This window comes from Panthera uncia (assembly GCF_023721935.1).
Source record: "Panthera uncia isolate 11264 chromosome B3 unlocalized genomic scaffold, Puncia_PCG_1.0 HiC_scaffold_1, whole genome shotgun sequence".
NCBI lineage: Eukaryota > Metazoa > Chordata > Mammalia > Carnivora > Felidae > Panthera > Panthera uncia.
Window position 1 is genome coordinate 85,315,016 of NW_026057582.1, and position 16,756 is coordinate 85,331,771.

The window sequence follows — 16,756 nt, forward strand, 5'->3', positions numbered from 1 at the left end:
AAGTGCCCGGCATATGCCTGAAGTGCAGAGGATGCTGGGTAAGTAGCAGTTGCTAGCGATATGTATGTATTAGTATCTCCTAGTGGTTACAGCATACCAGACCTGGATGTGAGACTGGCTCTACTGCTCCATTTCCCCATCTGCAAAGTGGAGATGATGATGATGATAGAACCTACCCCATATAGTCATTTGAGGGTATCAAATGAGGTGATCCTAGCTGATGTTTACTGAACATTCACTGTAGCCAGGCACTATTAATTCTTAGCACATTCCACATACCTCAGTCCTTCAATAACCCTATTCAGTAGGTACTGTTACTTTCTCCCATCATAAGTCTGAGGCACTAGTCTGACTTGCCCAAGGCTACTCAGCCATTTGATGGTAGTGTTGGTATTTGAAAGCAGTCTACTTCCAGAGTCCACATGCCTCACTATTATTCTAGGTTGTCAAGATTTTAACACAGTGCTTGGCACAAAAGAAGTCCCCAATGCACAGTGCCTGGCACAAAAGAAGTCTGCAATGCACATCAGCTATAGTGATTGTGAAATAAAAACAATATTACTAATAAATGTGCCTTGGTAGCTCTGTTGGGCTAAGGAATTTGATAAATCCTTAATTTTAGCGGAGGATAGAGGTTGGGTCTTACCTATTTTTGTATCTAAGAATACTTAAAGCACAGTGCCTAGCTTAGAATAAGGACTCAATAAGTGGCTGGATGAATAAATGAGTTTTCAAACAGATATACTTATTAATATACACCATGGTGGCCCTTTGGGGGAAAAGCTGCTGTTGCCTGAGCTATAGTTGGATCAAGCCACATTTGACCCACTTTGCTCAGCCCTTTGCTTCCCAGGTCACAAAGGGGCCATGATTCTCATAAACATTTTAATTGGTCTGCTCTCATTACACAATCTTCATTCACTGGCTCCACCCCTCTCATTGCCAGTTCCAGACAACCACACCCAAAACCCTGGTCCTCTCCCTCTCTACATGCACACTTGGCCCATTAGTCTTTAGGCTTTTCCGCACAAAGGAAGGTTCCCTCTCCAACATGCACAAGACTGATCTGTTCTCTGCCTACCAGTCCTGTGCCTGCTCCCTGGATGACTCAGACATCCCAGGTCACCCATATCTCTGTGGCTCTGGGTATCAAAGCTGTTGAATTCCTAGTTTCTTGTCCCTGGGCAATCAGAGCCTCCAACTCAAGATGGGGCCCTGCACTTGAAAAGGAGGAAGAGCTCCTCACCAACCTATTTGAAGTCATCCTCTGTGGGTATTGACAGAAACCTCCTTGTGCCCTTGAACAGAGCTCTGGTGCTCTTTCCTCGGCAGCTCAACAGCCGGGCTGTCTCTAGGCTTCCTCCAAGAGCCCAGAGATGGGCTCAGCACATACAAGCACATAGACTGCACCAGGCTTTGTCATACAGGGAATTTCTACACGAAAGGCCTGAGTCTGCAATAAACATGAAGCTGTGGCAGATCTGGTCTCCCTGGAATGGACTAGAGACTCCTGTGAGTGAAAGCTGCTACTGGCCTCTTTCCCTAACTAAGAAGAATAAGAACTTCCTGACTGTGACCCAAGTCAGGTATACAGATATGCATGCCTGGAGGCTGAGAGCAGCCTAGGTATGGGGGTCAGGGTGAGGGTGAGAGCCAATAGCAAGCTGGACCCTGGGTAAAGCAGAAGGCCTCCTCCTGCTGTCTCTATATGTGACTCATTTCTAGGTGTCACTTGCCTCAAGATTCACAGCCACCCCTTTCTTCTGCTTGCTCCTCCTGCTATCTGCAAATCAACTTCCATTTGCCTTCTTTTTCCCATACATATTTTTTTTAGCTTTCCTTCTACTAGTGTAGCATCCACTTCCTATCAGAAAAAAGCTGATCTCCTGTTTTCTTCCATCCCCTACCTCTCTGACCTGAGTCAGGCCTCCAGGCCTACTGAGCATGAGACAACTCCAAATTCAAGGTCATTTTATGTCGACTTCCATCTTTCCCTGGCCCCATGGCCCATACCACCACTCCGATATACATTTCCCTCCCATGTCAAGACCACGCTCTGTGCTCAGAAAGGGCACTAATCAGTTTGTAAGTTTTCTAAATACTTGGCCTTTCATCTCATTCCTATCTTGGACCAAACAATTTCCAGCCAGGCTCCTAGGTTGTCCAAACTCAGAGGAAGAGAAAGGACAGGAAAGTGTTTAATTTCTGCCTCAGAACCATCCTCTGAAATAAGTCCAGATACATGAAGCTGGGGTCAGTGAGAAGACATTTTTACAGAGGGGCTTCCTTCCAAACATTCCTCTAGTGGGAACTGTGCAAGACTGGGACAAGAATGGTTCAGAGGTCTAAGACATGAGCCAGTACATTACTTGTTCTCTCCATGTGGCCCTTTCCACTCCCTACCTGTGCACATGATGGCAGCAAAGACCCAGCACTGCCCGTAGCGCACTGGCTGGCAGCCTGTGGCATGCCACTGTTTCAGGATGGCCACACTGCCGGTCCACTCTGCAGGGTTGATGCCATCTAAATAACTCTCACTCCAGTTTCCATTAAGCACCCCATTGTCATCGTTGCTGTTGATCTGAAGAGAAACCATATATAGAACCATTAGAAGCATTCTTTTGCTCAGCAAGATGCGATGTGTGGGCTGCTTTGCAAGGTCTGTGGGCCTGAGACACAAAGGACTCTTCGAACTGGTTTTACCTGGGAATTTCCAGACCTGCTAGGGAAGTGGTGGGGGTAGGAAACTGGCCATTCTGACTTGTCTCTACTGTTAATTAGTTGATCATTCTATTTCTACTACCCCCTGCAAAGCTAGAGGTTGGCTCCAAGAGCTCTTAAAAATACCTCAGAGCAAAGGAAATTTTGAAAAAAAACAAAAAGAAAAAGAAAAAAAAAAAACAAGATCAGTTCCTAAACCAAAGTTATACTCAGCCTTTCCTGAAACATTAATTTGGAATTAATGAAGGTAATGGCCCACACCCAGCTATTTCGGAATTCAGCTGAGAAAACCTGTTACCCATATTTTTTCATTAGCCTCATCCAAACTGGCTTTGCCAGAGGGTCCCTGCTCTCCACTCTTCACCCCACCCCCATTGCAGGAGACAATTGTCAGGGGGCACCCCCCAACACACACAGCTTCCTCCCTCCCTAGACATACCCCGGGTGGGCAGAGCCAGACCCAATCTCACCATGGCACACACCACTCTGCTGATGTAGACGGGGCTTCCCCGCAGGGCACAGTCTGTAGCTGGATCAATCTGGAAGTTCAGACTCTTGTCTAGTAGCTCCAGGCAGATGTCTATGATATTCTCTTCAAACTATAAGGGAGATGCAGAGAAGCAAGGCTCCCATGGTTGGCACATGTAGATATGACAAGAAATTCATGACCCATCCCACCCAACTCTCCAATGGAGTGGTTTGCGGAATACGATCCCATTTGTAAGGTAACTGTGTCCAGTAGCACGGACATAAACTGCCTCCTAAGCAGGTGCAGGATCTCTGAGCTCTGGTGTCACAACTCACCCAGTTTGTATGTCCTACAAATCAAATCGCTGGGGTTCTTTCCAATGAGTCTGACTGGCTAAAAAGTCAGTTTCTCCCTCTTCTCCTCTCACTCCTGGAGCCTATGGGATGTTCTTGCTAAAACCACGTTGCCTCATCTTCTACCTGCACTTGCTACCCCAACTCACCATTGGCAGCTACTGTTGAGGTACTGGCACGAACTAGCCACGGTACCTGTGACTCAGTCATGCTCTGGAATGACTAATAGTGTGTGAGTTATGGAAGCTTCCCACCCAAAGCAGGCTGACTTGTCCTTCGGGCTTGGTGTGAATGACATTTTATCTGAGGCCTTCCCTGAGCCTGAGCCTGGTTTAACGTCAGTTATAATGATGGAGCCAAGCTCTGTCTTGCTTGCCTGAGCATATACTCTGTCTGTCTCCAGCTGTCCTTGTAACTGTATGCCCCAGACCTGGCATAGTGCCCAGCACATAGTAAGGACTCCATGCATCTTGGTTGAATGAGAGTAAATGAATGCATTTATCCCCATGTAATATTCCCACTGGACAATAAACAGGATTTAGGAACTTTCTCTGACCTATCTTCCCCAGGGGAGAGTTTAATCAGTTCACTTTTCTGCTTTAAAATGTTCAGAGGCCTCTAGACCTTCAGAATCAAAACTCTAACCTCCCCTAACAGCCACATAAGACCCTCCCTGATATGGCCCCTTGTACCTCTCCAGCCTCATGTCTCAATTCCTCCTGCTTCATCATTTTGCTCCAGCATTACCAGATTCCTTGTAACCCTTGCAGCAGACCAAACTGTTTCTCACCTTTGTGTTTTTGCTCATGCTTCCCCACCTTTCTTCACTTGGCTAACTCAGTTCAAGCATCTCCTTTTCTAGGAAGCTTCCCCGATGACTCCATTCCCAACCAAGTGCTCCTCCTCTGGGCTCTCAGAACATCCTGTGCCCATCTCAGTCTTTGCATATCCCACTGCATGGTAAGTAACCTGCTTATGTGACTGAGTCCCCACTATACTATGAGCTCAGGGACAGCATTCAATTCATTTTCATATCCCTAACATCTTGTACTCTGCCTGATATTCAGCAGGCATTCAATGTAAGTTCACTGAATAAGAGACAGGAAGAAAGGGAAGGAGCCAGGGCTCAAAAAAAAGCAATTTCTCACTTCTGTTGCTCACAGATGATGGTAGGTTCCTGTCTACAGGGCCTCTCTGGATCCTCATTTGCCCGTGCTGAGTGAGGGGTTGGGGAGGTCAGTTGGCACCAGTTGAGGCTGCCACGTCTCGTCTTGAAAATAGCCACCTCAGGAGGCCTAGGCTGTGCCTGAGGCCACATGTGTTGGAGTTCTATTTGGGCAAGTCCAGGAGAGGGACTCATATCAAACAGACACAAGGCTCCACAAAGGCTCCTAAGATTTCCCAGCCAACAGCCATCCAGCAGCCAAGACTAGTCTTCTTCCTCCAACAGTGTTGTGGTGCCGGATCCCAGTCTTAAGAACCCTCTTCCCTGGCCTGGCCCTGGACTTCCTGGAGCACCTGTTGTAGGCTGAGCTTTATGTGGGAGGCAGGCCTTGCAATAAGGCAGGAGTTGCAACACATTCCGATTAATATGATGCCATTTTTACAAATACAATCACGTTTTAGAATATGCAGAAGAAACAAAACATGGAGGAACATACACCACTCTGGTGATGGTGCTTAGCATGCCCTTTGTGTTCTAAGTACCCATTTTTAATTTTTTAAATGTTTATTTATTTTTGAGACAGAGAGAGATGCAATAGTAACCGGGAAGGAAGTACATCACTGCTCATTAACATTGCTTTTGGCTGAGATGTTCAGGGACAAGTTTCCTCAGTGTGACGGAACTGATTCTAGGGTCTGTGGTCTAGATAATGAAGATGAAGGGAGAGAGGCAAATGGGGCCCAACTGGAAACAGTTTAACAAACAACAACCAGGCACTGCCATGGCCATCCTCATTATTGTCCCTTTGTCCTCATCATCATGGTCAATAGAACTCCCTGGTGGGTGCCTTTAGCTGTCCTTCCCCCTTAGATCCTGATGTTCAAATCAGACGTGATCAGCAAAGAATATCCTCCGACTCATTTAGCTCCCTGGAGTGTCATCTCACACTTTGATGTTACCATTTGTCCATTCTGGGTGAGCCCTGCATGAGAAGAACCCTCCCACCTTGCTCCTGCTCCCCACTTCCCACAAGCCCAGGGCCTGGATGGGCTATGAATAGGGCTGAGACTCACCTGTCCATAGTTCCAGGGACACGGGCGGATCCAATTCTTGTTCCCTTGGTAAATGAAGCCGTAATCATTCACGACATACTCCTGCCTCTGGGGCTCACTGTCCAAGTAGACAGAATCCCCTAGGAATCAAAGTGGCAGGACACAAAGCAAAAAAGTTATCGTTCCCTTCCTACCTCATTCCCATCCCCAGAAGGCAAAGTCCTATGGAAACTGAGCTCTGGGGATGGCACTGGGTGTCACCAAAATGCAGAAGAGGAGGTTTCTTGGAGAGACCCACCTTCTACAATCCCTCAGCACCAGCAGCAGGTTCAATACGAACATGAGGTTGAATAGTGAAAATTTACCTTCAGTGGAATTTCTTGGTTTTCAAAGCACATTTACATCCTGATCTAATTAAGGGTGGAGGGAACAGGCTCAGAGTGATAAGTAACTTGTCCAAATCACATGTAAACACAGAGTGAAGTTTGAACACAGTCCATATGTCACCATATTCCATGATTTTTCTGCTACATTCAACTAAACCTGACTGGAAAAGAGCAAACCAGAATTTAGGGGTTGGCATTAACCTTCTCATGCCTTTTATAGGAATTTAACCTAAGGACAGCATTTAGGAAGTACACACAGATTTGGATGCTAAGCTGTTTATTTGAGTACTGTTTGTAACACTGAAAAGCTGGAAACAACCTAAGTGCCTGGTTCTGGGAGCTTGTTAAATAGCCATGTCCACCACAGAATTCTGTACATACACGATTAATGTAAGATTACAAAATTGTACATATAGGCATCGAAATCTACACGTGATATGTTAAGTTTTAAATGGGTTACATAATAATGTTACAGCATGAATTGACATTTGTTTAAAACATATTTATACCAAGGATTTTGAAGACTATTCTAAAAGATGTTGATAGTAATTTTTTTTTCTTTTTGCCTGTTGGTATTCTCTAGATTTTTTGGAATGAGCACATATTGCTTTCATGATATAAAAAAAAATTTTTTTAAGTTGAGAATGAACAAATAAATGCCATGGGAGTAAGTGTCCTCTTTGCAGTGTCCTAGAACAATCTGGAAGGCCCACCTAACTTGTAGGTAAAAGTACTCTCCTCAATTCCTCAGAGGCAGCCTCAGACTCAGCCTGCATGGACTCTGGTAGAGTCAGACTCCTAGAGAAGATCCATTTTAATGAGGTCTTGCACCAGTGTGACCAGATCTGCAGGTTCATGATTGAGACCACACATATTCTCCTCACAGCAGGGGCTAGCAGTGGCCAGCACTGCAGGGTGGGGGTCCCTAGCCAATATCTTGGACATGGTGATGGGGTAGCCACTGAACCTGTCTTCAGGGCCTACCAACCCCTAGCCCCATATTGAGTCTTCTGGGACCTAGATGGGGCACAGCTTTAAAAAAAAAAAAAAAAAAAAAAAGGCCCTACAGTGATTACTTTCCTCCTCACAGTTCAGGAGAGGCCTAAGTACAAGTCTGAAACCCACAGTCTTGGAGGCCAGGACATGTGTGTGTGTGTGTGTGTGTATACAAGAGAGAGAGATAGAGACAGATAGACAACTGTCCTCCTTGACCCAGTGGTGGAGCGTTTTCATATGGCTAATGGGTAAGAGCTCTGGGCCACTCAATGACAGGGCAGTAGGAGGTGGTTAGAGATGCTAGATCCCAGCCAGGTTCTGGTATGACTCACCTAGCCCCCTTAGAATAAGGTTGGAGGAGCAGGTAGAATGAGAGGGAGGAAGGAGAGAGGATATCCTCCAACTAGAATAGGACTGTTGAGTCTGGCCTCTGCTCCAAAGCCTACCAGACACATTCTCAACTCTCAACTCTTCCTGCCCTTCTTCCCATTCTCTCCACCTGACTTGTCCTTCATTCTGCCCATACCATGTCTGTATGTCTGTATAACTACTCTGCCCTCAGGTGGATTTAGATTACAGAGATCGTAGGACAGGTGGTACTGGGATATTCCATATATCTTTGTCTAGGACAAACACTGGAAACAGCCAAGATACCCATATATAGGAGACTAGTTAAAAACATTTGGTAGTCCAAACAATGGAGTAATTGTAGCCATTAAAAAGAACATATTGATAGGAAAATATATTCAAAGTTGAATTGTTGAATAAAAAAAGCAAGTTAAATCATGCTATGTACTATATAATCCCACTTGTGGTACAACTGTATAATCACACACATACGTATATATGCATAAATACATATTTGATTAAGCATGGAACAGTTTTGTAAGACTACACAAGAAAATGCTAACAGAATTTTCCTCTGGAAGATGGAACTTGGAGTTTGGGATAAGGTTTTACTTTTCACTTTATACTTTCCTTCCTCCCTCCCTTCCTCTTTCTTTCATTTTTTCTTTCTCTCCTTCATTCCTTCCTTCATTCCTTCATTCCTTCCTTTCCTTCATTCTTTTTCTTTCTTTCTTCTTTCTTTCCTTTACTTCATTCCACAAATATTCAATGCAATACACTTCTTATTCTTAGAATGAAAAGACACAAGTTAATTTAAAAATGTGTGGTAAAGGTAGATGTTAATAGTGGTCAAAGTTAATTATATTAGTCTTCTTTTCAAAAGTTTATTTTATTGGGGTGCCTGGGTGGCTCAGTTGGTTAAGCGTCCAACTTTGGTTCAGGTCATGATCTCATGGTTCATGAGTTCAAGCCCCATGTCGGGCTTTGCACTGACAGCTTTCTGCCCTTCCCCTGCTTGTACTCTATCTCTCTCTCAAAAATAAATAAACATTTTTTTTTTTTTTACTTGAGAGAGAGAGAGAGAGAGAGAATGAGCAGGGGAGGAGCAGAAAGAGGAGAGAGAGAGAATCCCAAATGGGCTCTGCACTGATAACACGGGGCTCAAACTCACAAACCGTAAGATAATGACCTAAGCCGAAACCAAGAGTCAGACACTTAACCAACTGAGCCACCCAGGTGTCCCAATAGCTTTCTTTCTTTCTTTTTTTGATGTTACTTATTTTTGAGAAAGACAGAGACAGAGCACGAATGGGGAAAGGGCAGAGAGAGAGACACAGAATCTGAAGCAGATTCCAGGCTCCGAGCTGTCAGTACAGAGCCCAAAACAGGGCTTGAACCCATGAACCATGAGATCATGACCTGAGCCGAAGTCAGACACTTAACTGACTGAGCCACTCAGGTGCCCCTCAATAGTTTCTTTTTAAGTAAAGATGACTTTGCTCATGTTTTAAAAATTCTAAATAAGTAAATAGCAAGTTCTTCCTGCCTTGTTTCTGGTGCTTGGGAGTAGATGCTGAGTGCATACAACTGGGAGGTTTCTGGTAGTCAGGGAACAGGGGTCTAGAAATCCTTGAGCCTGGCTCTCTGTGGCACTGACAAAGGGGCAGAGACAAGGGACCCACACACAGACACCCCACCTTACCTGGGCACCAGGGATTGAAGAGCAGGATGAACTCCCCAAGCTGGTAGGCTGTGACAGACTTCTGGAAACAGTCAATATGAACTTTCAAGAGATACCGACCCACGGCTGCCGTGGGAGGGGCACACAGGCTCACCTCCAGGGAGCTGGCCCCATTGGTCTCCAGAGAGGCAATCCATGGGCTGGGACCATGATGACCTGCCAGGCTGAACAGGGCTCGAGTCCCATTGGACAAGTCTGGTAGGGGTCCTGAGAGGGAAGCAGAACTCAGGCTCTCTGCAGTAAACTCTCAACCCTCCAGAATCTTCCTACACACACACACACACACACACACACACACACAGCCCTCAGGGGTCCTCACCAGTCTCAGCCACAAAGATGATATTGTCCAGGCCTGGCTGGAAGCCCCGCTTCCTGAAGTACAGAGTGATGTTGAAGGCCTGGCCCCGGCGAACCAGGAGTCGGTCAGAGCTGATCTCCTCTGTGTGGTGCCGCACATTGTTCCAGGAGCTCTGGAGGTCTGTAAGGGCCACCTCCAGCCCTGCAACAGGGCAGCCAGGGGCATATGAAAGAGCAGGGCTGTAGAGTCTGGTCCAATCTTGCCCACCACTATTTAGTTGTACAAACTTGAGAAAGAAACTTAGCCTCTCTGAGCCTCAGTTTCCAAGTTAGTAAAACAGAATCCATAATACCAGTGTTACAGCATTGGTATGAGGATTAAATGAGGCTTCATGCCTGCAACTGCCTCTTTGTTACTTCCTTATTCCTTCTCTTTCTTGCTTTTATAACCCTCTATCCCCTTCCCCTTTTATGCCCTCCAGAGGTACATGGATTTCTGCCTCTGTCCAACCTCTTTCATAGTCCTGGCCAAGTTTGATTGCTCCCTTCAGCCTAGCATGTCTCCAGATTCACCCCAGCATCCAGTTTTTAGACTCAAGTTAACAATGTCACTTGCCCCTGTGCCAGCCTCCAGGTCTGGTAGTTAACTACTATGCTTTCAGCAATTTGCTGGCTCCCTGACCACCACTAATGTCACATGGCTAATGCCCTGGGAGCTGGGATGCTGAGGATAGTCAAAGAAAGTCCCACTCCCAGCCTTCTGGAGCCTCTGATAAAACACAGATTGATCTCACTACTCTCCAAGTGTGTCTCCCCAAGAAGGACTCCATTTCTGACTTCTCCGTGTTTGGCCATGGTCCTACAGTGGTCTCCAGGCACCTGGGCTCACAACCTTTAAGTCACACTTGGCTCACCCATCTCTTTCTTGGTCTTTTTCCATTCATATGTGGACACGTCCCTTCATTCCATGAAAACATCTCTGGTGTCCACTTGACCCTTTCCACATTTGCATAATTCTGACCTCCTCACTTTACCCTAGTGACCATAACCACTTCCATTAGGTGTCCTGCTTCCTACACCATCCTCTCCTAACACATCACCAGATTATCTTTCCTCAAGACAATTTAATCATGCCATCCTTTTGCTTTAAAAGTTCTGAGATACCCTACAGCCTACCATACAAAAGGCACACTCCTTAACCTGACACTTATGACCCTCCACACCTGGCCTTCACTTACTTGCGTTCTTGCTTCTCAACACTCCAAGCATAGGCCCTCTCCTCCAACCAATCTGTGCCCAAGCAAATGGTAGCCCTACCTGTCCACGTATTTTGATCCTGCTGTAACCCCAACTTAGAGTGCCCTCTCATTCCGTCTGTCCTAACAAAATCTAACCAAATTCTACCTGTCCTCCAAGGCCTGTTGAAGACCCACCTCTTTCATGAAGCCTGCCTGAGCTGACCCACCCTTCTTTCCATCTCCCACTGGCCTAGAGTACTTAACTGCATCACTTATAGTGAAACTTAATTGCTTCATTGAGTTAATATCATGCTCAATTGTTCATTTTTTATCAACAAACTTTTACTGGGAGCCAGTAATTTCAGGATCAGCAAGAAATATTCAGATATTTATGTAGTTACTTTTTCATTTGTTTGCCTTCTACCACAATATGTAAGCCAATGAGGATACAGGCCTAGCTGTTTTGTCTCAGCTGTATTCTAGATTATAAGAAATACAAAACAAAACATTTGACAAAATCCAACATCTTCTCATAATAAAAAACACCCAACAAGTAAATTACCTCTAAGAAAGGAAGTAAACTAGCTGAAACTGATAAAGAGTATCTATGAAAAATCCACAATAATGAAATACTAGATACTTTTCTCCCTAGGATTAGGAACAAGACTAGGGTATCTTCTCTCTTCAGCATTTTACTAGAGATTCTAGCCAGTACACATTGGAAATAAGTAAAATTGTCTTTATTAATGTATGACATGATCTTGAATATAGCAAATCCTAACAAATCTGCACACAAAATTAGAACTAGCAGATAAATTCATCAAGGTTGTAGAATACAATATGTATATACAAAAATTAATTATATTTCTATACACTTGCAATGAATGAAGTTTTAACCCTGCCTTACACCATATACAATAATAAACTCTAAATTAATCTAAAACTTAAATGTAAGAGCTAAAACCATAAAACATTTAGAAGAAAACATAGGGGTAAATTTTCATTATCTTGGACTTGGAAATGGTTTCTTAGATAAGACAATAGAAGCACAAACAACAAAATAAAAAACCCTATAAGTTGGACTTCATCAAAATTAAAAATTTTTTGCTTCAAGGATATCATCAATAAAGTGAAAAGACAACTACAAAATGAGAGAAAGTATTTATAAATCATATATCTGATAAGGGATTTGTATCAAGAATATATAAAGAATGTGTACAACCCAATGATTAAAAAAATAACACAAATAAAAAATGGGCAATTGATATGAATAGACATTTCTCCAAAAAAATATGCAAAGGCCAATAAGCAAATGAAAAAATGTTAAACATCATTAATCATTAGGGAAATGCAAATGAAATACCACTTCACATGCACTAGAATGGCTCTAATAAGAAATACGGAAAATAACCAGTGTTGGGGAGGATGTGGAGAAATTGGAACGCTTATACATTGCTGATAGGATTGTAAAATGGTATGGCCACTTTGGAAAACAGTATGGCAGTTCCTCAAAATGTCAAAAATAGAGTTACCATATGATCCAGCAATTCCACTCCTAGGTATGGACCTGAGAATTTGAAAACATTTGTTCACACAAAACCTGTACATGAATGTTGATAGCAGCACTATTCATAATGGCCAAAAGATGGAAACAACCATCTGGTTATTGACCACCATCTGGATATTGGATGAACGAATGTGGTATATCTGTAAAGTGGAATGTTATTCAGCCACATAAAGGAATGCTGAATACAGTATAATATAGATGAAACTTGAAAATATTATGCTTAGTGTAAGGAGCCAGATACAAAAGGTTACATATTATATGATTCACTTTAAGTTTATTTACTTATTTTGAGAGAGAGAGGAAGTGAGGGAGAGACAGAATCCCAAACAGGTTCTGTGCTGTCAGCACAGAGCCTGATGCAGGGCTCAAACTTAAGGACTGTGAGATCATGACCTGATCAAGAGTCAGATGCTTAACCTATGGAGCCACCCAGTTGCCCTATATAATCCAATTTATATGAAATATTCAGAATGGGTAAACCCATAGAGACAGATGGTAGATTAGGGTTTACCAGGGGCTGGAAGTAGGAGAAAATGGGGTATGACTGCTACAGGGTATGGGGTTCTTTTTTTTTTTAATCATTTAAACATTTATTTATTTTTTGAGCAACAGAAACAGAGCACAAGCAGGGGAGGGGCAGAGAGAGCGGGAGTCACAGATTCTGAAGCAGCCTCCAGGCTCTGAGCTGTCAGCCCAATGCAGGGCTCGAACCCATGAACCGCGAGATCATGACCTGAGCAGAAGTCGGATGCTCAACCGACTGAGCCACCCAGGTACCCTGGGTATGGGGTTTCTTATGAAAGAAATATAAGCATAATGATCAGCACATTGTAGGTACCAAAAGATGTTTGCTAGTTTGAATAGAGTTCTCTATCTTTTCCATAATCACTCTGCACTTATTTCAAATTCAACCAACACCTCACTGAAGGCTTGTCTGCTATGTGCTGGGCACCATCCTAGACACTCTATCTCATTGAGTCCTCACCACAATGTTGGAGGGATGAAATGTCATGTCATTCACACTTGGAGATGGGAAACAAGGTTCAGGCATATTAAATGTCTTTTCTAAGGCTGAACCTAGGGTTACTGGCCTAAGTCCCGTGTTCTTTCCATTACTCAACAGTTGCTGCCATTGCTGGTCTTCAGAAAGGAACCAGCCACTGATAGCTGGGAGAGCACCTGGCTTTCCCCTGGTAGTAGAAAAAGAAGCTCATCCCTTTTGGAGACCAGCTGACTACACAGATCATTTACTGGCTCCAATTCAGGTTGGGCTGATGACTTAGACTCCTCACTAGGTATGGCAACATCTGCCTGACAGCCAGCACTGGGGCCAAATCTCATCCTCTGGATACATCATGGGTCAAGTTAACTTCTGCATATAATGCTGGGATTATTCTTCACCCCACACACCAGACTTTCAAATAGGAAGTACATTTACTATTGGGCATATTTGTTCTCCTTGATGTGAGGGGATGAAGGGGAGTAAAATGATCAGAGAAATAGAAAGGAAATTATAGGTAGAATCTTCAAAGTAATTGATCTCAGTATCAATCCTAGAGAGACACTCCCACATGAGTACAGAGGCATACATAAGAATGTGCCCTGCAGCATTGCTTATATAACTGGAAAATGGGAAACAACCTAAATGCCCATCAAAATGGGATGGATAAATAAATTACTTACACCCGTACTATGGAGTACTTTGCAAAGTGGAAATTTTTGAGGTGGATTTAAAGGTACTAATTGGCATGGGTAGAGCTCCAACCACATACTGTTGAGTGAAAAAAAAAATCAAGTTGTAGAAAAATATGTACAATGTGATTATACCATGATATTTATGATACTTATACCAAAAAAGCTAGTCATATATATATATATAATTTTACATATGTACTGATCTTATACACACACACACACACACACACACACACATATGCACACACAAATATAAATATGTAGACAAAAGACTAGTAACCATGATTTCTCTTAGATATGACCACAGTGGCCTCTCTGGAGATGAGGCTGGGGTTGGTGGTGGTGGTCAAGGGACTGTAACTTTATCTGTAATTATTGTCTTATTTTACTTCAACTGCATATTCATATATTTCTTGTGTAGATAAAAATCATTTTTCAATTTTTAAATATTTATTTATTTTTGAGAGAGAGTGAGCAGGGCAGGGCAGAAAGAGAGAGAGAGAGAGAGAGAGAGAGGAAGAGAGAGAATCCCAAGCAGGCTCCATGCTGTCAGCACAGGGCCCTACTCTCAGGGCTGTATCTCACAAATCGTGAGATCATGACTTGAGCCAAAATCAGGAGTCAGATGGTTAAGCAACTGAGCCACCCAAGCACCCCCAAAATTATAAAAATTTAAACAAAAAGAGTAAGTGAAGGTGAAGCTGTTAAATATGTAGAAATTTGAGCTCATTTTTAGAAATGTTTTCAACTAACGAACTAATCGTCAAAGCAGCTTTCTAGAGAGGAAATATAGACAGAACATATTAGCTGAAATGAGGAACAGACTTTCTGAAGTGGGGAAAAAGAGAAGGTTTGAAGATGCAGAGAATTTCAGAGCCAGAAGAAAACTTCAAGTTCATCCTGTCCACCCTGCCCCCTCACGTTTCAGGCATGGGGGCTGGGAACTAGAGAAGTGACTTGCTAAATGTTAAGGCATCAGCAAGTGGCAGAGGACAGGCTCCCTGACCCACTAATCCCTGGCCCTGCCCCGTCCCACTGGGCTATGGAAGCAGGCATGCTGGTACACAGCTGTTTGGCTATGTTTACCACCCGGCCTCCAGCTCGTTTCGTGGGTCTCTGACTATCAACAAATTCTGAAATTTCTGGGTTCTTTCAGCCTGAGTTCTTTATTTACTCCTTTCTTCCTCTGAATCCATTCTCCCCTTGACTTCCTACAGTCTCTCTGTCTTCCTTCTTCCTTAGCTCCTGCAGCCCCAGGGAGCCTCCCCTACCTTGCTCCATGGCCGCTGTCTCTGGTTCCTGGGCCACTCTTCACAGAACAGCTGGGTGGCTTGGAGCTTCAGGAAACTGGTCCTGGTACGTTTGTTCCCCCTTCCATCTTTAAGACTCCAAGAGACACCGAAGGCAGGGTGGCTGCTGCACTGCCACCTGCTTACTGGGCAGATCACAACTGGTTTTCTCACTTGCCCTCAGGTTTTTCTTGGCAGTGTTGCTCAGCTGGGAAGAAGTGTGGAAGCCAATGAACTCTCAGGGCCTTATGCCATGTGAGCATTTGATAGCTCTTGGGCAATGAAGCATTCCATGGCAGGTGTTGTACTATAGTGGGGGAGCCAGGTGGGAGAGGTGAGCTGATGGCCTCTCTGGGGATGCAAGGGGCTGTGCCCCTACAGGAAAGAATACCAGGGTCCCAAGACTACAGCTCACAGCTGGGAGAGCCTCTCAAGCCTAGAACTCTGGCTTGCTTTTATCCTGAAGGGCCACTTTCTAGATGTCAAATGCAAGAGAACCCACTCTGGATCACCCTTGGTATGATTTTTTTGGTATTAGTTTTTGGGGCAGAGCTATTGTGTTGGGTGAGACTGCCCAGGTGAAGGCGAATCTCAAATAAAAGGAGTAGAGGAAATAAACTTGGGAAGATGCATGGAGGAGTTCTGGAAATAAGTAAGAATGTAGGAATGCCAGTGGATGTCCTTGGTTCTATTAAGAACAAACAGTACAAGTCCTGGGAGTGAGCATGCAGGGAGAAAAGCACAGATGGGAGGAGACAGATAGAAGGAGGGGAAAGGGCCCTTAGCAGGGAGTGGGCAGGACACCCTAAAAGCCCCCGCCCCCGCCCCCACCCTGCCTTTCCCTCCTGTGGGAACTTCCACTGCATTCCCTGCTTTCTGGGTCCCTTAACCTCCCTCTTCAGAAACCTCACTCACCACCATCTGCCCTCCTTCCTGTATTTTCTACTTTCCTTGTTCCCAGTCTGCTCTTACAGTATTAGTATCCATTCACATATACAATTCACTACTTCACACACACACACACACCTTCATTCCAGAATGGCATCACTCCCCTCTCCCCTTCCTCCAGCATTTCTGGTCCATCATCCAGTCACTCTGGGAGAAACCTGGGTGCCATCTCGTATTTCTCTGTCTTCCTGACCTCCCTTAGCCCATCAGCCACTGAGTGCTGCCAGTCCAACTCTTGATTATCTCCTAAAATTAGCCTATTCTCCTTGGACCCTTGGCCCTGCCTTCACTGAAGCACCCCGTGCCTGGACAACAACTCCTAACCAGTCTCCCACCCGTCCTTTTTCCAAATGAGCCATCACAGTGATGTTTCTGAAGTGCCAATTCAGCCAGGTTGCTCCTGGCTTACAATCCAGCAGTAGGTCGAGTCCAAACTTCTCAACATTGCCCACAAATCTCTTCAGGATCTTTCCTTCCTGCCTGGAGTCCAT

At 44.4% G+C, this 16,756-nt stretch overlaps 1 protein-coding gene across 1 annotated transcript in view; it reads right to left on the minus strand.

The window, feature by feature from the left end:
- Positions 1-16,756, minus strand: part of TGM5 (transglutaminase 5) — a 31,077-nt gene extending 14,321 nt beyond the window's left edge. The window contains exons 1-6 of the mRNA XM_049614128.1: positions 16,675-16,756; positions 9,551-9,844; positions 9,193-9,438; positions 5,782-5,900; positions 3,192-3,320; positions 2,404-2,581 (exon numbers count right to left, since the gene is read on the minus strand). Coding sequence (XP_049470085.1) covers positions 2,404-2,581; positions 3,192-3,320; positions 5,782-5,900; positions 9,193-9,438; positions 9,551-9,844; positions 16,675-16,756 — 1,048 coding nt within the window. The remainder of the gene's footprint in view (positions 1-2,403; positions 2,582-3,191; positions 3,321-5,781; positions 5,901-9,192; positions 9,439-9,550; positions 9,845-16,674) is intronic.